Source organism: Theileria annulata, chromosome 1 (assembly GCF_000003225.4).
Source record: "Theileria annulata chromosome 1, complete sequence, *** SEQUENCING IN PROGRESS ***".
NCBI lineage: Eukaryota > Apicomplexa > Aconoidasida > Piroplasmida > Theileriidae > Theileria > Theileria annulata.
The window spans coordinates 1,785,190-1,812,580 of record NC_011129.2 but is presented as its reverse complement, the minus strand read 5'-3'; the positions used below and the strand labels follow the sequence as shown (position 1 = coordinate 1,812,580).

The 27,391-nt window shown below is 35.3% G+C and overlaps 12 protein-coding genes across 12 annotated transcripts, besides 15 other annotated features; 3 read left to right on the top strand and 9 right to left on the bottom strand.

Moving 5' to 3' along the window:
- Window positions 1–90: 90 nt before the first annotated feature.
- TA20935 (uncharacterized protein) lies at window positions 91–2,153 on the bottom strand (the record flags this gene model as incomplete). Its single annotated transcript, XM_949255.1, has 3 exons — window positions 91–1,782; window positions 1,814–1,977; window positions 2,051–2,153. 3 exons carry the CDS (start codon window positions 2,151–2,153, stop codon window positions 91–93), a joined length of 1,959 nt encoding a protein of 652 aa, XP_954348.1.
- Window positions 2,154–2,443: 290 nt separating this feature from the next.
- TA20930 (uncharacterized protein) lies at window positions 2,444–3,091 on the bottom strand (the record flags this gene model as incomplete). Its single annotated transcript, XM_949254.1, has 1 exon — window positions 2,444–3,091. One exon carries the CDS (start codon window positions 3,089–3,091, stop codon window positions 2,444–2,446), a length of 648 nt encoding a protein of 215 aa, XP_954347.1.
- Window positions 2,993–3,091: a sequence feature (Signal peptide predicted for TA20930 by SignalP 2.0 HMM (Signal peptide probability 0.866, signal anchor probability 0.133) with cleavage site probability 0.736 between residues 33 and 34).
- A 1,102-nt stretch (window positions 3,092–4,193) lies between these two features.
- TA20925 (beta subunit of coatomer complex, putative) lies at window positions 4,194–7,329 on the bottom strand (the record flags this gene model as incomplete). Its single annotated transcript, XM_949253.1, has 6 exons — window positions 4,194–4,355; window positions 4,400–4,510; window positions 4,582–4,691; window positions 4,724–5,885; window positions 5,999–6,087; window positions 6,141–7,329. 6 exons carry the CDS (start codon window positions 7,327–7,329, stop codon window positions 4,194–4,196), a joined length of 2,823 nt encoding a protein of 940 aa, XP_954346.1.
- Window positions 7,330–7,565: 236 nt separating this feature from the next.
- On the bottom strand, window positions 7,566–8,419 carry TA20920 (uncharacterized protein; the record flags this gene model as incomplete). Its single annotated transcript, XM_949252.1, has 4 exons — window positions 7,566–7,757; window positions 7,815–7,925; window positions 8,000–8,206; window positions 8,357–8,419. 4 exons carry the CDS (start codon window positions 8,417–8,419, stop codon window positions 7,566–7,568), a joined length of 573 nt encoding a protein of 190 aa, XP_954345.1.
- Window positions 8,420–8,524: 105 nt separating this feature from the next.
- TA20915 (putative ribonuclease ii family protein) lies at window positions 8,525–11,713 on the top strand (the record flags this gene model as incomplete). The annotated part of the gene is made up of 1 exon (XM_949251.1): window positions 8,525–11,713. The coding sequence occupies one exon, from the start codon at window positions 8,525–8,527 to the stop codon at window positions 11,711–11,713; it is 3,189 nt and encodes a 1,062-aa protein (XP_954344.1).
- A 353-nt stretch (window positions 11,714–12,066) lies between these two features.
- Window positions 12,067–15,076, top strand: TA20910 (aminopeptidase n, putative; the record flags this gene model as incomplete). The annotated part of the gene is made up of 2 exons (XM_949250.1): window positions 12,067–13,567; window positions 13,656–15,076. The coding sequence occupies 2 exons, from the start codon at window positions 12,067–12,069 to the stop codon at window positions 15,074–15,076; spliced, it is 2,922 nt and encodes a 973-aa protein (XP_954343.1).
- A 402-nt stretch (window positions 15,077–15,478) lies between these two features.
- On the bottom strand, window positions 15,479–16,481 carry TA20905 (exosome complex exonuclease rrp41, putative; the record flags this gene model as incomplete). The annotated part of the gene is made up of 4 exons (XM_949249.1): window positions 15,479–15,643; window positions 15,771–15,841; window positions 15,872–16,217; window positions 16,326–16,481. The coding sequence occupies 4 exons, from the start codon at window positions 16,479–16,481 to the stop codon at window positions 15,479–15,481; spliced, it is 738 nt and encodes a 245-aa protein (XP_954342.1).
- Window positions 16,482–16,638: 157 nt separating this feature from the next.
- Window positions 16,639–17,603, bottom strand: TA20900 (acidic leucine-rich nuclear phosphoprotein 32 family, putative; the record flags this gene model as incomplete). Its single annotated transcript, XM_949248.1, has 4 exons — window positions 16,639–16,760; window positions 16,796–16,900; window positions 16,950–17,172; window positions 17,232–17,603. The coding sequence occupies 4 exons, from the start codon at window positions 17,601–17,603 to the stop codon at window positions 16,639–16,641; spliced, it is 822 nt and encodes a 273-aa protein (XP_954341.1).
- Window positions 17,604–17,688: 85 nt separating this feature from the next.
- On the bottom strand, window positions 17,689–19,303 carry TA20895 (uncharacterized protein; the record flags this gene model as incomplete). Its single annotated transcript, XM_949247.1, has 7 exons — window positions 17,689–18,022; window positions 18,159–18,553; window positions 18,594–18,754; window positions 18,856–18,891; window positions 18,924–19,031; window positions 19,121–19,214; window positions 19,247–19,303. The coding sequence occupies 7 exons, from the start codon at window positions 19,301–19,303 to the stop codon at window positions 17,689–17,691; spliced, it is 1,185 nt and encodes a 394-aa protein (XP_954340.1).
- Window positions 19,304–19,404: 101 nt separating this feature from the next.
- On the bottom strand, window positions 19,405–21,000 carry TA20890 (uncharacterized protein; the record flags this gene model as incomplete). Its single annotated transcript, XM_949246.1, has 2 exons — window positions 19,405–20,109; window positions 20,191–21,000. The coding sequence occupies 2 exons, from the start codon at window positions 20,998–21,000 to the stop codon at window positions 19,405–19,407; spliced, it is 1,515 nt and encodes a 504-aa protein (XP_954339.1).
- Window positions 20,926–21,000: a sequence feature (Signal peptide predicted for TA20890 by SignalP 2.0 HMM (Signal peptide probability 0.924, signal anchor probability 0.011) with cleavage site probability 0.549 between residues 25 and 26).
- Window positions 21,001–21,454: 454 nt separating this feature from the next.
- On the top strand, window positions 21,455–25,071 carry TA20885 (transporter, putative; the record flags this gene model as incomplete). The annotated part of the gene is made up of 6 exons (XM_949245.1): window positions 21,455–21,564; window positions 21,918–22,714; window positions 22,853–23,581; window positions 23,662–23,729; window positions 23,838–24,008; window positions 24,067–25,071. The coding sequence occupies 6 exons, from the start codon at window positions 21,455–21,457 to the stop codon at window positions 25,069–25,071; spliced, it is 2,880 nt and encodes a 959-aa protein (XP_954338.1).
- Window positions 22,297–22,353: a sequence feature (12 probable transmembrane helices predicted for TA20885 by TMHMM2.0 at aa 164-182, 204-226, 231-250, 255-277, 290-312, 322-339, 418-440, 455-477, 484-506, 511-533, 571-590 and 600-622).
- Window positions 22,417–22,485: a sequence feature (12 probable transmembrane helices predicted for TA20885 by TMHMM2.0 at aa 164-182, 204-226, 231-250, 255-277, 290-312, 322-339, 418-440, 455-477, 484-506, 511-533, 571-590 and 600-622).
- Window positions 22,498–22,557: a sequence feature (12 probable transmembrane helices predicted for TA20885 by TMHMM2.0 at aa 164-182, 204-226, 231-250, 255-277, 290-312, 322-339, 418-440, 455-477, 484-506, 511-533, 571-590 and 600-622).
- Window positions 22,570–22,638: a sequence feature (12 probable transmembrane helices predicted for TA20885 by TMHMM2.0 at aa 164-182, 204-226, 231-250, 255-277, 290-312, 322-339, 418-440, 455-477, 484-506, 511-533, 571-590 and 600-622).
- Window positions 22,675–22,714: a sequence feature (12 probable transmembrane helices predicted for TA20885 by TMHMM2.0 at aa 164-182, 204-226, 231-250, 255-277, 290-312, 322-339, 418-440, 455-477, 484-506, 511-533, 571-590 and 600-622).
- Window positions 22,853–22,881: a sequence feature (12 probable transmembrane helices predicted for TA20885 by TMHMM2.0 at aa 164-182, 204-226, 231-250, 255-277, 290-312, 322-339, 418-440, 455-477, 484-506, 511-533, 571-590 and 600-622).
- Window positions 22,909–22,962: a sequence feature (12 probable transmembrane helices predicted for TA20885 by TMHMM2.0 at aa 164-182, 204-226, 231-250, 255-277, 290-312, 322-339, 418-440, 455-477, 484-506, 511-533, 571-590 and 600-622).
- Window positions 23,197–23,265: a sequence feature (12 probable transmembrane helices predicted for TA20885 by TMHMM2.0 at aa 164-182, 204-226, 231-250, 255-277, 290-312, 322-339, 418-440, 455-477, 484-506, 511-533, 571-590 and 600-622).
- Window positions 23,308–23,376: a sequence feature (12 probable transmembrane helices predicted for TA20885 by TMHMM2.0 at aa 164-182, 204-226, 231-250, 255-277, 290-312, 322-339, 418-440, 455-477, 484-506, 511-533, 571-590 and 600-622).
- Window positions 23,395–23,463: a sequence feature (12 probable transmembrane helices predicted for TA20885 by TMHMM2.0 at aa 164-182, 204-226, 231-250, 255-277, 290-312, 322-339, 418-440, 455-477, 484-506, 511-533, 571-590 and 600-622).
- Window positions 23,476–23,544: a sequence feature (12 probable transmembrane helices predicted for TA20885 by TMHMM2.0 at aa 164-182, 204-226, 231-250, 255-277, 290-312, 322-339, 418-440, 455-477, 484-506, 511-533, 571-590 and 600-622).
- Window positions 23,844–23,903: a sequence feature (12 probable transmembrane helices predicted for TA20885 by TMHMM2.0 at aa 164-182, 204-226, 231-250, 255-277, 290-312, 322-339, 418-440, 455-477, 484-506, 511-533, 571-590 and 600-622).
- Window positions 23,931–23,999: a sequence feature (12 probable transmembrane helices predicted for TA20885 by TMHMM2.0 at aa 164-182, 204-226, 231-250, 255-277, 290-312, 322-339, 418-440, 455-477, 484-506, 511-533, 571-590 and 600-622).
- Window positions 25,072–25,165: 94 nt separating the features above from the next.
- TA20880 (uncharacterized protein) lies at window positions 25,166–27,185 on the bottom strand (the record flags this gene model as incomplete). Its single annotated transcript, XM_949244.1, has 5 exons — window positions 25,166–25,634; window positions 25,690–25,834; window positions 25,865–25,974; window positions 26,014–26,936; window positions 26,976–27,185. The coding sequence occupies 5 exons, from the start codon at window positions 27,183–27,185 to the stop codon at window positions 25,166–25,168; spliced, it is 1,857 nt and encodes a 618-aa protein (XP_954337.1).
- Window positions 27,186–27,391: the final 206 nt, after the last annotated feature.

Here is a 27,391-nt window from a genome sequence, read left to right as displayed (position 1 = left end):
AACACATTTTTTATCAAGTTATTATATATTATTGTTCAAGATATTACTATATATTATTACATAATTTTTATATGATATTGTTTTGTAATGTTATTTCCAGGGTGGTGTGATTTGTTGGTCATTTGAAGTGTTGTTTTCTGATGTGCGATAAAAGTCTAATTTTCTATCAATTGTCTCTCTGGCACTTGGAGTTTCAGTTCTGTCAAATGAACTTTCGTATGCGATTGAAACATCACTGCCCAGCACTTCTGGCGCGTAGTTTCCCTTATGTGTACTGAATCTTTTATTCTGTGACTCAAAATGTACTGATTTATATTCTGAATTCAAGCTGTTGTAATCAGAATTTGATGTGTTATAATCAGAATTAGAAGGGTTATACATTTGATAAGAAGTGTTTGAAGATGTGTATTGACGGACGTTATATGAAGAGTGTTTTTGAGAGTGTTTAGGCTGTTTTGGAGGTGGAGGCGGCACAGCTCCAGGTGGTAAAATCTTGCCAACCATTGGATAACCTGTGAATCTGCTTACTTTAGCACCTTTTTGATCATCAAATGACATACCAGCTGATGTGTTATGTTTTGCCTTATTAAATGGTGGTGGCGGAGGTGGTGGTATCATTGATCTTTTATCTTCCAGATCACCATATTTATCTGATACTGTTGTACCAAGAGTATCTGAAATCGGTTTAGAAATCTGTGTAGTAATATTGGTACTGTGATCCTGACTTGAATGACCATTAGCATTATCAGAAGAGGCCGAAGGATTATCTGAGTTTCCAGAATTGTTAGAATATTCCTTGAAAAAGTTCATCAGTGAAGCAAGCTTATTGCTGTTTACACATGAACTTAATTCAGTATTATCTTTATCATTCTGTACCTTATCGACCACCTTATCAGCCTTACCAGAGACAACTGACCTGTCACCATTATCTGTGACCTCACCAGATTTCATTTTATACTTGCTTGGTAGGTGCGAGTTTTTGATTTGGAGTTTTCTCTTCTTTTCCTTCTCCTTTTGCTCAACCATTGTGTTGATGATGTCCAGTACAAAAGAACCTTCGTGCTCAATTGGGCCTGTTGATTCAGTTGAAGATTGCTTCTCCAAGACTTGAACTGGTTTCTTTTGCTTGTGTTCCTGTTCCTTCTGAGGCACTGATGCGTCCCTAATTGCCTTCCACTTCTTAATCAAATTCGTTGCCTTTAGTTTAACCTTGTCATTTGAGCAATCGTAATCAGCCTTGCTGAGCCTGGGAGGTGCCCTTCCTAGTGCTATGCAGTTAACTGGAATTCCAATCTTTGAAGTCTGAAGTATCCTGAAGTTTATATCCAGTTTGTCGAGCAGTTCCATGCACTTGAGTAGATAATTTGAGCTTTGTTTCAGGCGGCCGTTGAGGGCCAGGAACTCAAAGTTTTCGCGGATTACTTCAACTCCGCCTAGGGATATGAACGAATCTAAGGCTACCATGTATGACTGCAACAATATATCTATTAAACACGTAAGAGCAAACTCATCACGCTTATATTTTTTCAAGGACCAAATTACGTTTGATAACACCACAAGGTTGTTCAAGGCCACTGCGTTTTCTCTGCACGAATAATAGTATCTATGAAACAGTTTACACTGGGATACAGAGGTGTCCGATCCGTTTTTAGTCACAACACTGTTTGCTGAGTTTTCAGTCCCATTGCTGCCTACTTGGTTATTTGATCTTTCTGATAAATTCTCTAACTCTAGTCTAAGGCCGTTGTACAGTAATTTTTGAACCGATAAATAAGAATCAGCCTACAGATATTTAACATTAGTTTGAAAATACCTTATCTAAATCAATTGCAATTGTGGAGTTTAGTTCGAGGTAATTAGTGAAATCCTTGGTCAGATTTTCGTCCAGTATGAATCCAGAGCCATAAATCTTCTTCCAAAACTTCGAGCACCAGCGGTTGAGAATTTCCAATTCCACATTTTCCAGTCCATCAACTTCTATATAAAATTATTTACCTATCATTTAAATTTATAAAGTGAATAACTATGTAAAATTTTGGGAAAAACAAACTTGAAAGAGTCGGAACTCTATCCACGCATTTTTCGGGGTTAGGCTTTAGAAACTTTAATTTTAAACTAGAATCCTGAATTGTTTGTTGAGAATTACTGTCCATTAGTTTATAAAATGAAAAAATACGTCACATTTGAAAGTGGATAATGTGTTGTAAATTTTAAAAATAAAAAACAAATTATGTAAATCTAATAAAACAAAACCATTTCAATTTTATTGTTTGTGCAACGGAAATGAATAAACAATTTAAAAATCTACATTTTATTTAAATTCTAAAACTTCAAACCCCATCTTAAACATGACGTTATTATATACACATTATTAATCTTTGCGTACTATTTACACATAATCATCACACACTAATATATTAATTTATTTGAAACTAGGAATCAATCACCTTCTTCTCAGACCCGAAGTGATTCTACTAAATCTCGATGGTTTGTTTGATTCCTCTCCGTTTGTCCTGTTTAATAATCTTTTCCCCTTCATATTCTTATAACCCTTATGTAAGTCGCTAAACTTTGATTTTACACCTGAAATTGCCTTCTTCGTTTTTAATTTGGCCTTCTTTGCAGTGTCAGCCGCGCTAATCTTGTTTAGGTAATTTTTCAAAACGGTGCCATTCATCAGCTTTGGGTTAATTTTATTCCATGTTCGACCTCCCTTACCCTCATTTTTTCCACCTTCTTCATCTGAAATGTTTTTCATTTCCAACAAACTCGCGTCTGAAAAACTGTCCAAATCAATATCCTCTTCCTCATCATAATCATAATCTTCGTCTTCGTAGTCTTCGCTTTTCTCCAAGAATGATTTATTGTCATTAGCAGGTTCAAGGTAAGTGCTACCAGTGAATTCGTCGTCCATTTCATTCAAGTTACTATCATTTTCACTTGAACTCACGCTCTGATTAACCTCCTCCAGAGGCCCTCTGTTTTGTTTGAGCCCATTAACACTGTTCAAAGATATAAAACACAACAAGTAGACTAGGAGAAATAACTTCCTATTAAAAGTTGGTTTTAAATTTAATCTTTTGGCTGACATTTTTACAAGGATTTTACCAATCTGTAGATGTAACTAATCAGTTTGAAATGTAATTTATTAGTTTTAGTAAAGTTTTGTCAATTTGTAAAGGTTAACTAAAAGTATAAAGTGGTAAAGCTTAATGTAATGAGTTTAGGAACACTTTTGAGCTATTAGTTGTATGATTGGTGAGTCCTAGACTCAAGGAACTGTTAATTCTGATCTAATTCAATACCATCATTACTCATAAAAATGTAATTTAAACTATTAAATGAATAAATTAGATGGAAAAATAATTAAAATAGTAAAAAAACACAGGAATCCATTAAAAATTAGTGTGTAGGCTAATTTTAGCCAATTCTTATTTTCTCTCATAGATTAATTAATTTTTATATTAAAATTATGAAATTTACTTTTTGCATTTCTAAAAGATTATTTAGTTTGTAAAATGTGATGGAATCTTCTTACACACCTTCCGTTGTTGTGAAACAACATATCAATTAATTTTTAAATCATGGCCTTTTTTCATTATAATTGTATTTTATTTTTGCTTTAATATAGTATACTTTGAGCTGATTTTAAACATGTTATTTTTGTTAAAATGCCATGTTTTTAGCATGTACCATATTTAACTTTTTGGTTTCCGCAATTCTCATTGTAAAATTATTGTTTTTATCAGGCGCCGGATGTATTTGTGTGATTAGTCTTCCTCGTGGGAGTTCTGACTTTGGAGCCTTTAGAACGTCCCTCAATTTCATATCGCAGATTAATTTTTCGACCTTACCTAGCGCTAAGACAGACACTCGCCTATTTGAACGCAGGAAATATAGGCTTAAAATTAGAGCTGGGGGGCAGTTTCGAATAAAACCTAAGACTAACCACTCAGTGGCTAAGCGGTTCAAGGTAACAGCCACAGGGAAGCTGATGTACCGTCGTGCCACTACTCAGCATAAGCAACGGCACAAGAGGAGAGGAGCCAAGTGTCGCCTGCACAGAAATGGCATCATCACTTCACTTCGCATGATCCGAAAGATCAAGAGCGTTTTACACAATAGATAACTTTAAATCTGATAACTAAATAATATATATTATGAAAATTATGAAATTGATGTTGAATTAAAAATTACAAATCAACAGTGTCATTTTTTTGTTCGTTTTGCTTAGCAAAGGCTGAGAAAAAGGAGTCCTTGAATTTTAAATACTGCGAGGCTTCTGGGAACTCGGAATTAAAATCACTCAAATCCACCTCGTTATTGTCCACAAAAGGTTCCATCAATTGAACATTCTAAAACATTTTTAGTTATTGAATTTAGAATTATATATTTGTACCTTATTTTTTAAATTATCGCTCCATTTAGTGAATGAGTTTTTTAGCAAATTTGGCCTGTATGTCCTTGCCATAAACGTAGCTTCAGCATGTCGGTTTACCGTATGCAATATCTAAATTTATGTTAATAACTGACTAAATGGTAAGAAACTCATAAAATAACTGTTAAAATATGTAATGATACTTGAATACAGGAATCGATGTCATTCAGCATGTAAAAGGCTGTGAAAGCTACATTGTACACCCTTGACAATAGTGCAGTATTTGCCACGTATTTCACTCCCTCAAGATCACCTGAAACATTTTATCAAATTACGATAAGGTACCTGTGAGGGTATGTAGAACGAGCAGGTTTTGCAAGTTATTGGAGAATTTGTACGATAATTTGGCCACCTTGATCTGGGAACTTTTAAGACAATAGTCTCCAAGTCTCTTCCACTTCCTTTTCAACATATCATCCAATCCCAGTATCACATCGACGTCATCACTTGAGTTTATAACATCGTTGTTAACAGTATAATCAGACAATTCGGGGAGATTGAGTGATTCCCATAAAAGAAGTTTAAGGCAGTCGTTGACATTTCCGAGTTTGAGGTGTAGTTCAAATTTGAGGTCGGGGTTATCAGTGCATAAAAGGCCGAGTTCATATTCCCCAAAGAGTTGAAGGAACCTGCTTGCATTCTCTCTCATTTTCTCGTCGACGTTTTCCAAGGACTGTTTGAGTTCATTTTTTGCGATTGAGAGTTCCTCGTCCTCGAACTCAGAGTGTTCGTCCTTTGAAACCGAATTTAACACCTGGGTGTAGTGATAAAGCTTGGAGTGGAACTGGAGGTAGGAAAAGGGTAGTTGATACCCGTATACTGATACTGAATCATCGCATAAATATACCAGCTGGCTTTCAGGCAAGTATCCTACCAAGTGAAGCTGTTTATCCAGGTACACAAGCGTCTCCGTATTCCCAGCCAGATACATCGACAGGTGTGAGTTCGACGTCACAAACAAGAAGGTGTCATTAACCCACAATGCACTTGTTACTCTCTCCACCAACTCCTTCTCAAACTGGAAGATCTCCTCTTCCAATTCTTCAGCTTCATTTTCGTCTAGATCCTCTGCGTAGTTTCCTCCAAACTTACTCGATCTGCTACTGTTCGGTGGTTCGAGGTTATATGATAATATGTATGTTGCCAGTTGCGATGCAAGTGCCAGCCTATTCGATGACGGGTGCCAGTAAATATCGTCCACTTGCAGTGAAAACCTCTTCACTGGCATGCATGGCGGCCACGTGTAGAATAGGATATCTACATCTGTTGACACTCCAAGTAACTTTCCTCCGTGTAACTTCTGGACTTGTGTCTGCTGCAGGTCGAGCTTCTCTCTGAGTGTAAATTCCGAGAACACACTAACTTCGAACCCATCGTACGTTGCGTAGTCACCTTCAAATGACCAAACAAATTGTGATGCTTTTCCGAATGTTTTACTCTTCATACCCTAACACAATTAAATGAATAACTTATATACGATCATAATTTATGGTTAACTTTAGTATATTAAGCTAAAAATAGAGTATAAACTAGTAAATAATAGTGTAAACTAAATTTTACTTGGGATGTGTAGATTATATATTCAGAATCACCGCATAAACAAATAAAACGACCGTTGGGGTGATGCGAAAGTTCCTGTGGAAAAAACTCTACAAAAAAGTTAATCAAGGTTAAAACTTTATATATAGTGTGAATATTATACCTGATGAACCGATATTTCTGAATGATAAATTTAAGGGTTTTGATGGGTCATGATTTGAGAGATCAGTGAGCGAAGAGGTGAGGTTACATGTGAGAATGTCAGATGATTTGACCATCACGAGTTTGCTAGAGTACATTGATGCCAGTGGTTTTCCGCCTGCGAGTTCAAGAACGCAAACTCCAGAATCACTAGCGAGTGCAGTATCCGTGGTGTTACTCGCTACGTGCCAAAGTTGTCCGTAACCATAGTTTACTGACCTTTTAATCTTGTAAAGGTTCGAGTTCCAGACGTTAAAATCTCCGTCCTCGCCTGTTGATAGGATGATCGGAAGTCTGGGGTGGTATACTACACAGGAAACAGGCTTAAAGTGTTTTTTTAACACCTGTAGACAAAGCTTGGTTTGGTAGTCCCAAACCCTTATAGTACAGTCGTCGGATCCGGAAATGATGTACGGGAACGACGAATTTGGGCAAAAGTCAATGCAATTGACTCCTCGTTCGTGGCCTGTAAGGGTAAAGTGTGGTTTATTCCCACTCTTTCCTTTTGAGCCCTTCGACTTTCCAGAGCTCAAATTACCCACAAAGGTGTTTGCGCTACTGGTAACTGGTGCGGCAGTGGTGTTAGGGGTGTTTGTGGCGTTAGGGGCCAGAGTGGCGTTTGTAGAGTTAAGCATAACTCTCCAAAACGAAATAGTCTTATCGAGGGAACATGTTGCAAAGGTGTTCGGGTCCTTTGGGCTCCATTTTGCCATCATTACGTAGTGTGAGTGGCCTTCAAAAACGGCAAGTTTCTCCCACCCCTTGTCAATGTCCCATAAAACTGTAGTCATATCGTCTGAGCAGCTAAGAACGTATGGCATTGTCGAATGTAGATCCAAATATCGGACATAGTCCTTGTGGGCTTCAACCACGTGGACCTTCTCGAGTGAATTGTAGTTATATACCGAGATACACATCTTATCTCCTGCCGCAACGATCCACTGTTTCCTGGGAACGAATTTACAGCACCTCAGAGGCGCATCTGAGATTTCTAACTTCTTCACCAAGGCCTGAGTGTTGTAATTGTAAATCGTGAGTGAGCCATTATACATTGCTGAGGCCACCCATGGTTCTGAAGGGTGAATATCCACCGATTTAACCTTCTCGGTTCGAAGTTCTAGCTTTTTCGTAAATCCCATATGAAGCGACATTTTTGAAAACTAAATATAGGAATTACAACAATATTAATTCTGAACGAACTAGATTTATCTCCACAATTTACCGTACCTCACAAATAACTGATCAATAGAAATATTAATTTCAAACTTTTGTAAATTTTAGACAAAAAATTAAATTATTAAAAATTATAAGGCAGATTATCAACTCGGTATCTTCTTTTCTTTTCCAATGTGTGAAAATATTGAATTCAACAAATACAAAAGTTCTTCTATGACAAACCTGGCTTATTGTATGACTGAGGTTTAGACTCGTTTTGTGTTTCCATTTTCTTGGTCATTTCGCTCATATCAAGGTCATATTCCTGTGCTACCCTAGAAATCAAGGCTTCAACTTCCCTAGGAGGAACTTTGAATGACGATTCCCTGTTCACATTTTCTCCCGTGTATGATTCATTTCCATCCTAAACTTGATTTCAGTTCATTCTTTTTCAATTAAATGAGTATGTGTTTCAGCCTACCATATTTTCGAATATTTTCTTAAAATCTGTTATAACATCAACCGAATCGAGTTTATTGTACTTTAAAAATTTATTCAACTGAGGTAACACTTTTTTTAACTCTTCCGTTAACTAATATAATATTTACAGTCTGTTTAAGTATAATAGATAAGATGGGTAAGGAGTAGGAAAAGATAAATAAATACTTGTTGAGTTCTCATTGCAGAGTCTATTTGTGCTGATAAGATATCTAATCTTGATTTAAACTCTAAAAATCTCATCGCTTCGTTACGTTTAAAAATCGAATTTGTGGCGTGGATCCTTGCAGATTCAGGATTATTGGATTCTATTGCAGATTTTACTTTTATTCGCTCATCTTCCTCCTCTTTTAAACATTTGTAATGCAATTTTTGCTACACATTTAGATTATTATGATATAATAATTAAGAAATACCTAATTATGGTGGAATAAGTATAAATTGTAGTAAAATTTTAATGAAATAAGGATAAATATAGTTAGATAATGAATATTTAAAATAAATAAATTGTGAAAATGTAGAAACCGCTTCTCTAGACTGAAGTGTTAGATTAAACTTGGTATCCATCAGTGACTGACTGCCACCCATGATGTAAAAGTAAAAGTTATTAAATTTTATATTTGTGATGTTCGAAATTAATTTTTAAATTTATTTGCTAAAAATGGGTTAAAAGTGGATCCGTTTCTATAAATTATGGTTTTGATCTTAACTCTGTCAAGTGGATCAAACTGTTCCGAACGAATACTTTCCAAGTTGTCTAGATTAAAATATATTTCGCCTTATTTCAGAAATTATGAAATAAACTCAATACTTACAAAACGACTTCCAATTTATGAAATTTTATATAATGTACATTACACATCAAATGTAAAATATACCCATACTTTTTTTTGCCATGAGTTAAAAGGATATGGAATCCTAAAATCCACTCACTGCTTACATAATCCAAATCTTAAATATTACACCAGCTTTTCTGAATCTCCACAAACTGCTCAAAGTTCGCAAGCTTCAGATTTAGCGTCCACAAATTCTGATAATGGTTTGAATTTTGAGGAATATCGCAAAAATAACAACGAAATATCGTATGAAGAGTATTGGAAGGAAGAAGATATAGAAGAACTGGAACGAAAACACCCAGAACTTGTGGTCAGAGGAACGGTTTTTATTCCAGCTTTCGCAACTTCTGAATCCAAACTTATATTAACAAATAGTAATACAAACATAAATTTGAATAAAGACATACAAAAGGAATCCGGAGAACAATCAGGAGTTAAGAAGAAGGGGTTTGATGAGTTGAAAATTTACGGCTTTATCTCGAGGAACAGAACATTTCATGGAGATGAAGTTGTGGCGATAAAGTCAAGAAGACAAAAATTAGTGCCATATATGCCATCACAAACTCCAAGTGGTAAAGTGGCATACAAAGAAACACCCGGAGAGTGCCGAGTAATAAAAGTTCTGAACAGAACTCCAAACCTTTCGAGCTTAGTTTCAACATTTAACCTATCTGAGTTTTTTGATAATACATTGGAATACGTCAGATGCCAACCCAGAGATACAAGATGGCCCGCATTTAAAGTGTATAAATCTGATCTTGAAAGTGATGTAACAACGGTATTAAATTCATATAAATCAGAAGATCCAAATTCAAAGGACAAAAATCTGTTATGTATAAATAGATTTGTAGATTGGAAGAAGAGTGAATTGGAGCCTAAAGGAGATATAATCCGTGTAATTGGAGAGACTTGTGATCCAGATTCTGAAATGGAAGGAACGATGTTGTTTCACGGACTAGACCCCAAGGGATTCTCAGAGGCTGTTCTAGCAAATTTAAACGAGCTGATACAGGAGGGAAACAAGACAAAATGGGATAACAGGAAAGATATGAACCATTTATTTGTAATTTCAATTGACCCTCAAGACGCCAAGGATTTAGATGACGCACTTTCAATTGAGTTTTGTCAAGCTAATCCAAATGATTCGAGTAATGGTGGTATTATATACACAATTGGAGTTCATGTTGCAGATGTTAGCCATTTTGTGAAGGAAAACTCATTGGTGGATTTGGATGCAAGAACTAGAGCAACATCAGTGTATTTGGAACATTTGGTGTACCCAATGTTGCCTCAGCAGTTGAGTGAAGATTTGTGTTCTCTTCTCCCAAAGAAAGAAAAGCTTTGCTTTTCAGTTTTTGTGGACGTGAGTGAGTCAGGTGAAGGTGAAAAGGTCGGAAATGACTTGTATATTAAAGACGTAAATTTCGTTTTATCTACGATAACTAGCAAAAACAGACTCACATACGATAATGCCAAGACGATGCTATACTGCTGTTTAAACATTAAAAGGGGTGGGAAAGAACTAGATTTGGCGTCTTATAGTTTCAGAGAACTGGAGAAGATGATAGAGGATTTGGGGATAAATGACGAGACTAAGTTATCTTTAGTGAGGCTTTACTACTTATCTCAGAAAATGAGGTATTATAGGCTAAAACAACTCGGAGCAGTTCACGTGGATATTGATGGATCAATCAAATGTCATATTCCCAAACTTATTCATCAAAATCAGAAGTCTGAGGAGCCCATTGATAGATATTTAAATAACAAGGGGAAACTGGACAGGAAATATATGTTAAGAGTTGAAAAAATACCAAAAGAAAGCCACGAACTGATAGAGGAGATGATGTTACTAGCCAACACTCAAGTTGCGAAGTTTATTTCGGAGAAAATTGACCTTTACTTTCTGAGAACTCATGAGGACACCAGTAAGGCAGTCAAGTCCCTAATTGCACAAATGCTACCAAAGAACCTTAAAAATCTGATCCAAGTGGATAAGATGACTGTCACTGAAGTTTTAAGCAAATGTGAACATTATATGGACCCATCAGCATTCCAGTCCTTAAGCTTTTCAGTACTACAAAAGTTCAAAGAAGCCATTTATTCACCAATTCACAGAGATGTTAATGCCTCTAATACTATTGATACCAGTAATACCAGTGTAAATAGTGTAAATAGTCTAAATAATGTGGGAGGATTGGAAGTGAAACATTGGGGACTGGCATTGCCTGTGTATTTACATTTCACGTCACCGATAAGAAGATACCCTGATTTATATACCCATAGGATGCTGAAGGACATTTTATACTCAAAAGTTAGAAGTGACTCGGTGGATTTGCTCTCTGAAATTTGCGAACGCTGCAATTTACAGAAGAGAAGAGCCTTTGACGCTCAGAAGGAGTATAAAAACTTCGCATTCAATAAGTATTTACAGTTCTTATCATTCATCGCACCGAAACTTGACAGAACATATTTGAAAAGTGTATCAATTTCACAGCCGTTCACAATAACTCAAGATAATTGTGAAGAGAGTAAAGTTGGTAATTCGGAGGTTTGGGGTTATTTATATACTGACGCATGTATATCAAGTATTATATCGAATAATCAATCAAGTGCTCAGGGCGAAACAGTCGGTAGTGACTCAGAAATGAAGAAGAAAATAAGTAAAAAGGAGAAAACGGGAGAAAAAGGAGATATGGGAAAGAGCTCAATAGTGTTCTATATACCACTGTTAAACGAGCAAAGGAGTGTAAGCTGCGATTCACTCGGTGTAAAGCCTGTTAATTTCAATTTTGACAAGACAAGTAAGAAGAGACAAAGAGTAAAAAGTTCAATTCTGAACTCGTACTACCAAAGTAGCCAAGAATTAGAAAATGAAGAGGAAATTGGGAAGAAACAGCCAGAAACTCAAGGAACAAAAGCTCAAGGGATAACAGTAATGATGAACAGTAAAAGACTACACTTTTATATTTATCAAAAAGCAAGAGTACTACTCATCCCAGGCTCTAAAATGTGGACTGTAAGACTACCAATAGATTATCTTAAATGATTCTAACACATTTTATACAATAAATAATATGTGCATAATGTTATGTTATAATATCAATATACATGTATAAATAAGTTTATGTAGTAGATTCTGAGAAGAAGCATGGGTAAAATGAGTAGAAAATCGAGAATTCGTCGATTTAACTCCCCACACATGTTTGGAATCACAAGAAATAAATTATCGTCCAACGATCTCAGTTAAATGGTAGTCTTATGCACATACGTTTTCTAAAAAAATTGCTCAGCGTTTCCCTGATTTGCGCCTGTTTGTATCCAGTAAATTGCTCAAATTTAACAAGAAATACCTCCAGAAGTTTAGCAACAGAATCTTGCCTATTCGGGCAAGGAAACTCTATGCATAATCGTAGTTTTATAAAACTAAGAAGATTCTCATTTTTATATAAAAATCAACCTTTTCAGAACTGTTTATTTACACAGTATAGATTGAACTTTAATAATTTGGCCAGAGATTCCAGAACATTAGTTCCAGTAAAAGAATTTATTAGCCACTTTGGAACACAATCTACAGTATTTACCGGAAAAGGTGTATTAGAAGATAAAAAAGTACTTGATAAAAGAGAGGAATATCCGAAGATGTCCGCGACTGAAACACAAACTAAGACTGAGTCTGAAACGTCGACCTTGACGTTGAAGCCAGTGAAGAAGTTTGTGGAGATATTTCGGAAGGACTATAGGCCACCGGAGTTCGACGTCGAGAATGTGTACCTGGACTTTGACCTCGATGATACCCAGACTCGAGTGAGGTCTAAGCTTTTGATGAGGAGGAGACCAAACACTTTGCCAGGTAATTTGGTTTTGAACGGTGACGAACTCGACTGCAAGTTCGTTTCAGTGGATGGAGTTGAACTTAAAAACGTGCCAGTTACAGGCTATACACTTGACGTTGACGGGAACATGACCGTCCCAAGTTCATTCTTGCCGAAAGATGACTCAAGAACCTTTACGGTGGAGACTCATGTGACAGTTAACCCGAAGAACAATACCAAGTTGGTGGGACTCTACAAGAGCAGTGCAGCATTTTGTACTCAGTGCGAGCCTCACGGATTTAGACGCATAACATATTACCTTGATAGGCCAGACGTACTTAGCAGCTTTAGAGTAAGAGTCCAAGCTGATAAGAAGCTTTACCCTGTTCTGCTTAGTAACGGGAATAAGGTTGATTCAGGTGACCTGGGAACGAAACACTTTGCAGAGTTCGTGGACCCGTTCCCCAAGCCCTGCTACCTCTTCGCACTTGTGGCTGGGAATTTGGCCTCAATTTCAACAACGTTCAAGACAATGAGCGGAAGAAATGTGTTGGTGCAGCTTTCGTCAGAGCCTGAGGACGTTGGGAAGCTCCAGTGGGCACTAGAGAGTGTGGTAAAGGCCATGAAGTGGGACGAAGAAAAATACGGCAGAGAGTATGATTTGGACGAGTTTCACGTATTTGCAGTTCGTGATTTCAACTTTGGAGCCATGGAAAACAAAGGACTTAACATATTCAACACAGCCCTGCTGTTAGCCGACGTTAATACCACAACCGATGCTGAGTTCGTGAGAATCCTTAGCGTTGTGGGTCACGAGTACTTCCATAACTGGACAGGGAACAGAGTCACGTGCAGAGACTGGTTCCAGCTCACGCTCAAGGAAGGACTGACAGTTTTCAGAGAGCACCAGTTCTGCGGAGACATGTCCAGCACACTGAGTAACAGGATCAGGGAAGTGCAGTACCTGATGTCTGTCCAGTTCCCCGAAGACGCCGGGCCGATGTCTCATCCCATCAGACCTGAAAGTTATATCTCAATGGATAACTTTTATACTCCAACGGTATATGATAAAGGATCATTCGTAATAGGTATGTTTCACCAATATATATATACTATTGACTTGACTATAAAATATATTTATTTCATTAATAGTTAGTATACTAAATGTGTTGGTAGGAATGTATGAATCACTGTTGGGAGCTGACGGATTTAGAAAGGGAATGGATTTGTATTTTGAGAGGCATGACTTGAGCGCAGTGACGTGTGATGACTTCAGAAATGCAATGGCCGACGCAAATAACAAGGATTTGACACAATTCGAGCGTTGGTATTGCCAGAGCGGGACGCCAGTGGTGGAGGTGGTGAGAGCGGAGAGAGTTGGTGACAGGTATAAGCTAGTGCTGAAGCAGTACACTCCACCAACGCCAAAACAACCCGTTAAACAACCATTCCATATTCCCTTGAGGGTTGGGTTTATAGGGAAATCGACGGGTGGAGACCTGCTGGGAAACGTTCTGGTGGAGTTGAAAGAGGAGCAACAGGAGTTTGAATTTGGACCAGTGACAGAGGACTGTGTATTGTCACTCAACAGAGGCTTTTCGGCACCAGTGAAGGTGAAATACGACCAGCCCCCAGAGGAACTGCTGTTCCTAATGTTATACGATACGGATGGACTAAACAGATGGAACGCAGCACAGAGTCTTGCCACTAAAGTGGTATTGGATCTGACAAAGGACCCGACGGCTGAGGTTCCGAAGACATACCTCGAGGCATTCAAAAAGCTTTTGGACTCTGAAATGGACCATAACGAGAAGGGGCTATGCATGAGCATGCCTGACGTGGATATTCTTGCCTCCAAAATGAAGCCTTATGACCCAGGCCTTCTATTCGCTAGTTTAAAGAAGCTGAAACAGGAGCTTGGGAGGACGTTTAGACCAACTTTCACTGAAATGTACAAAAGCCTTACACTTCGCGAGGGCCAGAAAGATGAACTCACCAAGGAAGACATGGCCAGACGCTTCTTGAGGAATACAGTTTTCAGCTTCCTGGTAAGTATGAGGGATATGGAGTCTGTGGAACTAGCCCTAAAACATTATAAGGAAGCCAAGGTTATGAATGACAAGTACGCAGCATTTGTGCAGCTCATGCATATGGACTTCCAAGACCGTCAGAAAGTTGTCGATGACTTTTACAACTTCGCAAACGGAGATCAAGCCCTGGTTGACAAATGGTTCAAGGCCCAGGCACTATCAGAACTCGAATCTTCGCTCGATACTGTCAAGGACTTGATGAAACATAAGGACTTTGTCCTCAGTAACCCGAACAGGTTCAACTCTCTGGTCACAGTCTTCGCATACGGTGAGAACTTCCACTTGGATAACGGAGAAGGTTATAAGTTCTTGACAGACGCGATTCTGGCAGTTGACCCCGTAAACCCTCATGTCTCAGCCAGATGTTGCACCAAGCTACTCAAGTTCGCAATGCTCGAGCCCAAACGCTCAGCGCTTATGAAATCTCAGCTTGAAAGAGTTTTTAGCACACCGAACATCTCACCTGACTTGTACGAAATAGCCAAAAAAGGTCTTGAATTTTCATAAACCCTCATTAACACATTAATATACTAATGATGTTAATAATAATATATTATATCAATATTTCTAACATTGTTAACAATATTCTAATAGTGTATGTATGTGTTTGGTAGAAAATTATTTAATGATGACAAAGAATTGTTTTCTGGAGCATCTTAGTCTTAAATATGACAAGTATACCAGAAAGCCAATAAGGTGTGAGACAAACAGCAAGAAAATGATGTAGTCGATGGGATCCTGCTTGATTCTCTGAGAAATAAACTTCAAGTCCCAGTAATAGTTTGAGGGAGCCGAGAGTCTTATTTGACTCATTTTTCCAACTAGTTTCTAGGAATAAAACCACTAAACGAGATATAAATGATGAAATTGACACCACACAACATTACACATAAAAGTAAGGTCAAAAAATTAGTTTGAGTGAATTTTAAGGTTAAGAGTAACGGCTTTGTTGGCGTAGTTGATTAATCTTTGTCTAACGTATTCCGTGAATATTCTGGAGCCTGCGAGGCAGGAATCGAACAGTGACTTGAAATCTTCCAGTGCGATTTTTGACTTGTAATCCATATAAATTATCTAATAAAGCCAATTAACTTATTTAATTACATCATTACTGTTTATATTTGCCAATAAAATGATATAGTAGTAATGTAGTATATGTGCAAAATGGCAAAAAAATACTAGTATAATAGTGAAAAGATACGTTATTATTTGAAGAAGAAAAGGCGATACATAAAGTAGCTGTTGAAGCATTGATTTCCATCTGATTTGGGTCTAAAAATCAATAATTTAACAAGTGAATACCCGTTAGGACCGTTGAATCTAAGTATGAAACTGTAGAGGAGGAGACGATATCCTTGAGAGAAACACCTGCATCAATCAGTGCTAAGCCAACGGCGTTTAAAACTGTTGATTTTATGCTCCCATCATATTCAATTATGTTGATAAATATGGAAATTGCGCTTGTCTTATAGCAGTGAGAAATTATCATTTCCTGGTAAGTAGACTTAACTGCCATAGCGAGATCCTTAATTAGTCTCTCATTTGGGGAGTTTTTAACCTTTTTATCGGTTGACAATAAGATTTCACACTGTATATCAACCTTCTCTTCCAATATTCCATACACATTCTTCACTCCCTTTACTTCCAACTATATATTATGATTAAATGTATAATATATATAATATGTGCAGTATGTGTATAACATCGAATGGGTATAAAATATTACCTCGGAAGGTCCCTTAATGAGTACTTGGACTTTGTTTAAACCTTGAAGAATCTCGGAAACCCCGTCATAATTAAGAAAATCCACGCTAGTCTCTGATCCAAAGAATATTTTGGTATTTCTCAACTCATCCTTCCTCCTGCCATCTATCCTTAAACCTTCTATACTTATATAATCAATTCTGGACATTAATTATCAGTATTGATACATTAATTTTAAAAATTAATTATATATATCAATTGTACATTATTTTATTTGTTACAGATTTTATTAGTTGTGTAAGATTAACCACATATAAATTTTATTGATAAAATTGATAAAATTATTGGAAAAAAATTAATGAATTTTATTCAGTTTTAGGTTTTGTAGATGAAGCACTTTCATTCTCAAGATCATCTTCTGCTGGTCTCTTGCCGTCATAATCATCGTCTGGTTCGTCCAATTCCTCTTCCTCATCTTCTTCCTCGTCTGGAACAAATTCGTTAAATTAGAGTTAAACTTACAGAAATCTTCGTCCTCAACATCAGGCTGGTTCTCAGGGTCAAACTCATCATCGTCTTCTTCGTCATCACTTTTATATTCAGCTTCATAAAACTTTTTCAATACATCTATAAAATAATGCATATTGTTACATGAATTAATGTGTAAGAGAATTACCGTCTTCTTCATCAGGCCCTTCGAGATCGTCTTCATCAGCATCGCCTTCAAGATCATCATCAAGAGCCTCGTCTGATGAGTAGTTGTACTCTGCTCCTGTTGAGTCGACTTGGTCAAGGACTTCCAGATTAGGCAAACACTCAAACACAACTTCTCTGTAATTCTTTTCATTAGCCATAGGGTTCATAGCCAAACCCAAAACTACCAAATAGGGCATTGTACTCTACAACAATATATACTTAATTATATTAAACTAGAGAAATAGAGTATAAAGGGAGATACCAGTGATTTAACGTCATGTGGATTTTTCAGATGATTTCCACCCATTTGTAATATTTTAAGGTTTGGAAATAGTTTTGGGATCATAGTGAAAACAATTGGGTCTGAGATGTAATTATCGGTGAGTTCAAGCACTTTGAGACTTGGCATTTCTGGAAAATTTGTTAGTGTTGTAAGCCCAGTCCCATTCAAAGACAATTTGGACAAATTTTTAAACTTTTCAAGCCTTTCTCCTTCCTTCATTGAGATCGTTTTAATGCTTGAGCCGTCCAAAATCAGCTCACGCACTTTCAAATACACTGAAGAATCCTGATCTTCTTCGTATCCGTGTTCCTGTCGGAAATTCTTAAGCCTATTCTCAAGACAAGCATCCATTTTTACCTTTATTCTAACAAGCTATTAATCAACATTTTAGTCAATTATATAATAATTATACACAGGTATAATGATATCTGGATAATTAATATAAAAAAGGAGATTTTATAAAAAATATAATTTTATAACATAAATTAGCGCGAATAATGTTAAAATAGTATGAAATATTAGGATGAGTGGAAATATTTACCTTATTGCGGAAGAATAGAAGAGGGTCGATTTGGAGTGTACAATATATGTTAATTAATGGCAAATTGTGGACAATAAAAGATTCTAACTGATGTGGGTGGAATAAAATTAATGGACTAAGGATTAAAGTATAATTAGTGTGGGACACCACAACAGACTTGAAATAATTGTCTCTTAAATTACATATACTAATTTCTATAGAATAAAATCGCAATATATTAACATTTAATCTGACTTCTCACAGCTTTTCTAAGGATTTTTGCGTTTTAGCCTAATTTAATACTAATTTACCCTTGTCATTTTTTTACACTAATAACTAACTATATATACTTTATATACTGTATAAATAACTGGATCAAACTATACCTAAGTTGTGAGGGTACAAAGTATTTGGATAAGGGGATTTTTTCTTTCGTTTCAGCTGGTTCTTCGGTCTCGTTGTGTGTAACAGATTGAGGTCCAACGGATGGGTTTGGAAACATCATTGGTGGTGGTTGCATTGGGGGAGGAAACATGTTCATATGAGGTGGGATTGGCCCTAGATTTACCATTGGAAATTGAGGAGGTGGTGGTACAGGGGGTAAAACGGCCGGCAACAAAGGTGTTGGATTTAGTGTATATGGAATATTAGCAACTATGGTATTATCGCTTGGTCGGGGAGTATAATTCATCTTCCCAGTCTTATTATCCTCATTACTCTTATTATACTTAACACGCTTAGACATATTTCCTTTAACTGTAGTTTTACCTTCATCTTTAGTCTATAGCATTATGAAATAGGAATAATTAAGTGTTTGTAACCTGTAATTTGGGTATATTATTGAAAAGTTCCTTTGCAAATTCATCGTTTGGGGTCTCTGGATCATGGAATCCCCTACGTTCCACCGGTTTCTTCTTCGTTTCTCCCGCTATTTCTATTATGCATTTCGGTTTCTCGTCGTCACTAGACTCTTCAGAATCGCCTAAATAATTATACAACTAGATAAATCATCGTTAAACGTTAACTAAACTATAATTAATGGTAAATATCTGAATAAAAAACTATTCAAGTGGTTTATTGTACTTGAGGAATGACTATCATCTGAAGATTGAGATTGATCTGAAAAATAAATTAAGAGTAAATAAAATTACAATTTTCTTCCAAATCTTTTTGGTGTTTTGTTTTAGTATATTGCTCCCAAAGCTTCTCGATCTTTTCCTTCCTTTCCAGTGAATCCTGGTCAATCCTTCCAATTATAGCTACAAAACATTTTTATAATATTTTATCCATACTACTATAAGTATAAATAATAAGTAGAGAAGTAATTAAAATATATAAGGTCAAAAACCTTTATGTGTGAGTTCATCGAGCTCCTTTTTTAAATTTTCAGGGTCTTCCAGGAGCTTTTTTGAAGCTCTAACCTCATATCTGAGTTTTTTCCTCTAATCACATCAATATAAAGGTTTCAACATACCTTTTCCTTTTCCTTCTTTTTAATTCGCTTATTGTACACTTCCAACGGTGTCGGCATCTCTTATACTACATTATCTTCATTTATAACATTGTTTTAGTATTAAAATTAATGTAAATTAATGGAATTAAAATTATTTTAAAGTGAGTGAATTAAAATTATTATTGTGAATTTGAATTTGCGGTAACATTTTCAGCGTTTGGGGCTTCCGATAGTGAATCGATTGAATACAAGGAATCTCGATCATTTTGAAAGTTTTTGAGGTGTTTGACTAGATCCTCAAGCCTATCTTTGGGTGAGTTTTTGACAATTCCAAGCTGCTTTGCCTTGAATTTGAGTGTATCTCTCACGAATCTGAGTCTGTCTTCGGTGTTTTGCATAGCCAATGCGTCGTAACGTTCTGAAGCATTGAGATGGTAGTCAAAGGCTGCGTAGGCTGCGATCTGGGCGAACCCCTGATTCACATTATTATTGATATTGAATTTGTTTAGTCTATCGTCAATGATGTCCATTAGTTTGGTTCTGTTTTTAACCCTCAAGTGTGCATAAGGTTGCTGTAGGAGTTGCATAATCTCGGCTTCAACTGTGTTACAGCTGTCGTACAAGTTAACAATTTCGTCCACGATCTTTGGAATGTTATCAGCGTCATGAAGTGCTGGTTCATCCTCGTAAGGGGACACTAAAGCCTTAATAAATGGTTCATCCAGTATAACTTTGTTTATTAATGCTCTGCCTAGCACTCTTCCAGTTACCAACAGGTTCTCGCCTGAACCGTCAACCACAGTTTCCTTAGAGATAAGTTGAGCATACACTGCCAAAGGCGCCAGTTGCATCGATTCAGGACTCAAAAAACATAGCCCAAATATCTACACAAATATTAATATATATAATAATTTTTATCCCTATTCAATACTTAATTTACTATATATTTTATCTAGTGATCTAACCTGTTTATCATTAAGATTATCTAAAATGGAGTTAAATGTACTTTCAACATGTTTTCCTCTAAAGCGTATAGTATCTTCAAATCCGATTTGTATAGGGTTAGGGTTAACTGAATATTGATCAATGAGGATTGGGAAGAATGAGAGGACTTTGCGTCCTGGTACCCACTCCACTGGCCATTCGTTAATTCTACCGTTATCAACTCCAATTTCGTAATCTTCTACTTTCAACTCACTATTAAGTCCTGAACCTGTTATCAAGGGCTTTTCACCTTCTTCTACATCATTTCTACTCTCACCGTCCAAATTATTCACCACTGTCTTAATCTCAGGATTCTCGGCACTTAATGTTGCAGGAACTGTTGAATTGGTGGAATTGGGCAAATCTCTTATGGATTGCCAGTCGAAATAATTATTATCAGGGCTGTCGACTTGTGATGCAGTCCCGGCTACATTGTTGAGATTATCAATGAAATCAACATTTTCTTTTTCAAGACTTTCAGATGTTGATTTATAGTCATCTGTTGTACTCACTCCTGTTAAGTTCTCAGATTCAATGTCGAATCCTATATTTTTACTATTATACTTAAATTTTTCTTTTTTGTCACATTTAAGATTATGTTTATAGCTAATTTGGTTATTCTTATTGGAAGGTGCTGAGAAAGTAGAATTGTTAGAAATGAAAGTAAATTTCGGGGTGAGAAAGGTATGTCTGGATTCCTTAAAAATACAGTTTACACCTGAAATAAGTTCTACACTCACTGCGATCAATACATTTGTGCAAAATATTGAAAAAATCCTACACATAAACATTATAATCGCATCTTTAGGTCTTAAAAAATGTGAGATTTTTTATTTATCGGTAATCCGAATTTGTAACATAATTAATTTAAAAAGATTCCATATGATCTCCCAACAATTTTTTATGAACTAGATAATACTATTTGATTTATTGTATAATATGCTCTTACTAGTTAAACAATATATAAATAATGTTATATTATGAATAAAAAGGTCGATATGCTTATTAGTACTCTAAATCGAATCAAGGATGTTTCATTAAAATTTAAGAATCCATCTTTTAATCATTATTTTTCAAAAAAGGTTTTTTTATCTCTATTATAAATTTTTTAATTTATTTATTATATATAATTGATTTTAGTTAATTTTTAAAATTCCTTAAGTTCCTTCTAAGATTATATTTTATACATATGACACGTTTGACATGATACTGATGTATATTGATTAGGCAGAGGATTGTCTAGAAATGGTAAATAATAAGAGAGAAAATATGACCGAAGAAGATCTTGAGAAACTAATTAACGAATACTCTGAACTCGAAAATGTTTTAAATCGCCAAACTACTGTTCAAAATTTGTATTATTCCGATAAAGTTGATGTTAATAAATAATATCTTTTGACAAATTTGCTTTATACATTATATATATACCATTAATATTGTATGTGTAAATTATGTGTACTGCTTGATCGTATTATGGTAAATGTGTTTCGAGATTAGTTTATAATTTTTTAAATCTGATAATTTATACTTTATTGACTTATTTTTTTGTAATTTTAATAGTTTTATATCGTAGATTAGTATTTTCCCCGGATGAATTTAGATAATTTCATCGAATATGAAATTACAGGGTTTTCCTTAAATTCGCCTTATTTTAGAAACAATTGTTATGACAATGTGTTATTAGTGTAAATTAGTGTTAAATAAGTAGTAAAATGGTGGAAGATAATGATATTGAGGAGTGCGATAACCCCTCAAATTCTTATTATTCCAATTTTATTCCAGAAGGTAGCAATAATGGAAATATTAAAGGCATTGGAGAGTTTAAAGATATTGATTTATCAGACAACTATACACATTATACTGTTAGCTTAGAGAATATCGCCGTAACTGATGGGAAGAAGGAAAAGGAAGGAATACTGGATTATTTACTAGACTCAAAATTGTATTTGAAACATCACGATAACTTGGAATTATCATGTATAACAGAAAATATAAACAGAAGTAATAGGAATTTCGGACATATTAATAGAATTAACCCTAATTTATCGGATTTTGGTCTAGGGAGTATCAGTAAATACCATAGAACCGTGATTATAATTTCTTTCACTTTGTCATTTTTATCAAATTTCGTTGGACATTTCATCAGGGAACCTTTATTTACTACCAAAGTTAATATCCAAAAGAGTTTCGGAAGTAGTACTCTTGAACTAGAATACTTGGACATCTCCTATCTCACACTCTATGGCATCGGCCATCTAATAACTCCATTTGTATTTTCACGCTCTTACGTTATTACATTTGTGTCGATTTTCCATTTCTTCCTCTCGATAACACATTTTATACTATTTGTAGCCCAGTCGCTAGGCTGGTTTATAATGATTTATGGTATAACTGGGTTCTCCTGCTCAGTCCTATGGTTATCAATTTATAATGATTTGCACTCTTGGTTACCACTGAAACATCGGTTTACTTTACTAACAATATGGTGTAGCTCTTCAGAACTAGGTAACTTATGTATTTAGTAGTAAATGAGGCCAGAATCTACTTTTGTTACTTATACTTATCTACTGATTATAAGCATTTTATATGTAATTTAGTAAATTTGGTACATTAGAATAAATATATAATTGAATAATAATGTAGGATTGAGTTTGGGAACAATAATGTGTGCTCACATTCAAAATGAAACTCGCTGGAAAACACTATTCATGATAACGGCCTTTATTAACTTTGTGACCGGACTTCTGTTATTCACATGTTATATAAAGCCGCCGCGAAACTCTGAACAGTCTGACGCACTAGAGTTTTCAGTTCCTGAAACTAAACTCTTTGACCCAGTCAACATATCAAAAGATAATATTAACAATATTAAGCTGTATTTTAAGGGTATGCGTGATAACATTGACGTCTTTGGAGTGTGCAAGAATATGGTGGAAATGAGCTCTAAGGTGGTAATGGGACATTTGGACCTCATGAAAAGAGTGAAATACTTGTTCATATACATTTTAGGGTATACTTCTCTGAAATCTTCGAGGAATTGTTTTGCATTTTGGATCTCCTTTTACCTCACAACTAAACTCAAGTACAGTATTAGGAGTGGGATTTACTCCACCTTTGTGTTTCAAATGGGATCCTGTTTAGGTTCTCTCATTGTAGGAGCACTTAGTAAGGTTCTTCTCAAGAAGTATCACTTGCTTTCCTGTGCCATTTCTTCACTTTTCAGCTTCCTCATTTGTCCTTTTATCTATTTTATTGGACCCAATAGTGTTTGGAAGACTTTCGTTTTCGTATTCGTCTTCGGACTATCAACCAATTCTACTGATCTACTAGTCACTACAAGAGGACTCAAAACACTCTGTGAGTTATCAGAAGGTACTCTTAATATTTATATAACCATTTAATAGCATGTTAAATAGTATAGTTATAGTAGTTATAGTTATAATGAATGTTAGAAGGAGGTCAAGTTGATGATTACTCGGTATCTTTGGGTACAACGTTCTCCATTTCTACATTCTTATCCGTTATATATGGATACATTTCAATATACATAGCACATCAGTAAGTTTTTTACACATTTAGTCCTAGATTAAACTAATTTTTGTGTATATAATCATAATGATGAATATAGTTACGGCTGGGATCGAATGTTTTTATATTTATGCCTACTGATGTTGCTTTCTACTGGGGCCTTTGGAGTCCCTTCGAGGAAGGAAATCTTGAGATTCAGACTACCCACTTTATAATTTATTGTACAAAACTATTATATACTATTATTTCTTTATTATTATCTATGTATAATGTAATTGTGTCTCCGTGAAATGGGATTTTCCCTGAGGGATTTGATGAAAAGGGAGAAGGAGTCTCGAAAGAGACCTCAATCCAGCCCTGAAGAGTTAAATAAGGATAAAATTCAAAAAACATCGCAAGAAAATGATAAAGTTGACCCAGTGAAGGAAAATTTAAAGGAGTTTGTAAAGGAGAATAATCCAGAAAGTGACTCTAATCCAGAAATTGAACCTGAAAAGAATAAACCTGAACCGATTTTAGTAAATAAACAAGAAGTTGATACAAAATTATCAAGATCTTTAACTGAAGATTCAGCGGATTTGAACGTATTGGAAGAAACTTACGTATTATTGGATGATGATTCTAGTCCATCTGAAGCATCTGATAAGGAAGAAAATATATCAAAAGCTACTAAATCTGAGAGAGTTAATGATAATTTTGAGGATAAAGATGATAATTTTCCTGAGAAATTTGATGATAAAAACGTCTTGGATGAGAATAGACTAGTTTACGAGCAGCTTAATACTGCCTACTGTAGTAATTTGGATTATGAACACGAGAATATTTTAAAGGAGGTTGGCGTTGACGGTAATTTAGGCCTATTGGACCAGTTTGATAGTGACAATTACGGCGAGTCCAAGAACAGTAATGTTATAGTCTCATCTAATTTTGGTGTTTCAAATGTTTCTGTGAGTACGAGCGAGAATTTACCCGTTGGCTTCTTCGACGACGTGAACGTTGACGCTAAGGCGCGTGGAAAGTTAACTGCCAACGAGGCAAAAAACAAAATTCGTGAACTTTCTAAAAAGAGGTCAACTTACCTGGACGAGGCCAAATACGTTCAGGAGAAATGTATGGAAAACCACCGTGAGAAGTTGAGGATGGAGAACGACCTTTTAGACCATGAGGAGACTCTGAAGCAGCTGAAGGAGAAGGTTTCTGAGATCAAAAACACTGTATTAGTCGATACCACCAATCTCAAGGTTGAGCCTGAAAATATCACCACTGATGATAAATCACTTGATTATGATTTAGATTATGATAGTCTCTCATGGATGTCACGTTCCATTTTATAATGTACTTTACTAACATATATGGTATATATATCACCAAGTATATGTATAATAGTATACTAATATACACACCAATATATACTATATATATATAACATTATATACTAATATACACAACTATATATATATAATAGTGGAGTATATTAGATCCTTTATTGGAAGCATGTCGATTCGACATGTTATGTAATTTATTAAATATTTTGGCGCTTCTAGTTCCAAATTGTATTGCTCTCTTCTTAAAGTTACAGCACATCCTCAAACCGTTTATATATGCAATTTCCCTCAGTATCCACTTGTTAATATATACTGACACACTTTTACCGCCAGAATTAGTTAAAAACTCGGAATTTAAGAGCAAGTTTAGGTCAACTTCCTTGTAAATTCCAAGACTTTTAAACCAGTCTGGTGCGTCCAGAAAGTCAACAATCACTGCGGGATTAAATGGTAAAGTTAACATACAGTTCACAAGGTTATTTGCCAAAAATGGATAGAGTGCACTGATATTCCTAAAATTCAATACACGATCGTCTCGCCCCAAATTCCTTTTCCACAATCTAAGAATATCTCTAAAAATTATTAAATTTATATAATTCAATTTTAATATCTGTAAATAATTAATACTTGTGGATTTCTTGTGTAAAACTGTGATCAATTGTGGAATCAGAATTTTGGTCATATATTTTAGCTGAAACATGTCTACCATAACCTCCAAATAACTCATCGGCGCCCGTTCCCATTAACACATCACTTGTAACAGATACATAGTCTAAGATTAAATTAATATAATAAAGCTAACCTTTGCAATGTTTCTTTAATTCTTCTAAAAATTGAGTTGAATCGATGTTTGAATCTGATTCACTCACTAATTCATCTAATTCACACTTTGACCCACTTTTGACACTATTCCTATGAAACCAATGATAATCAATGGATGATGATGGATACCTCTTGGAAATGGTTACTTTGAAGTTAATTGACTTTAAAATTGAAACATTTGACTTCAATTGTTGCCAGTGGTGCGATTTGAAGAACTCCTTTGAAAGAAGTTTTCCTCTCAGAGTGCCTGCGTAGTACAGTGATGCTCCGATGTTGAGGTCCATGTGAGTGTTATTTGGGTAGGTTAGGGCGAATATCTCAGACTCATTTCTGGCATATTCTTCGCTTGAAACATCAATTAGCACAAGTCTAATGTCCAAATTGGGGAACAAGTTAACCAACTCTTCATAACTCAGTAGTGACGTTATTCTATCTGGTGCCACTCCAAACTCAGAAACATCACTTGAGTCATTGAAACAAACGTTAATTAGTTCATAGTATGAAAATTGTGTTTGCAACAGTGTAATTGTTGTAATCACTGCTGAATCTAAACCTCCTGAAAATAATATACTAACGCACTTGTTTTGTCTTGTAATCTTACAAATTGATTTCACACTATTAATCAATTCTTTGTGAATACTATTTATTACTTTGTTCACCAAGTCGTCTGTTATAAAATTCTGAGAAAATTTTTTCTCTGCCAACTTGTATATATCACTTTTAGGCTTTAAATACATCTTCATATTTTTACCTACTACTAGTGTTATGAAGGGCGGTAATTCGTAACATGATACATTTGTATTCAATGCTTTGTTGCTTATTGTTATTAACTTGTTTTCAATGTTAAAAGAAGCAAGAAGTGACTTGAAGCCATAATTATCCTTCAATATATAAATGTGCCCAGTATGGATTGAGACATAAATGAGAGAAAAGGAGCCTGTAAACTGCGATAGGGTATTTAAAACAGTGTTAACATCATTAATGCACAGATTTGGGGTGTTTTGGTCTGGTGAAAAATTGCCAAAGAGTGCCAAAATACACAAATTACAAATCTTCACAATCTTACTACATTTTATACTTAAATCACATACATCGGATTCCAAATCCAATGTGTTGTGTGATGAGGATAATTTACAATTTTCTATATTAAATGAATATAAGTCAACATTTGGTGTGTTTATGAAAGAATCGTATTCTAGAGTTGTTTCATTAAATTTAGATAATTTACATTCAATCTCGGAAATATCAAATTTTTCATCTTTTATCCTGAACTCAGCCTCAATATACTCATTTTCAATCATTATCTAAAAATTTGTATAGGCTTATTTTTAGGCTGTTAAGGGCTATTTTGCCCTTAACTAAGTTGGAATATAAAGAAAAATGGTCTAAATGAATAAGTAGAAATTAACAACATCATAAAAATCTCAAGAATCCATTCTAATTTTAACACATGATTGAGATATTATTTTATCAGAACCAAATATATAATCTAAACTGAAATAATATG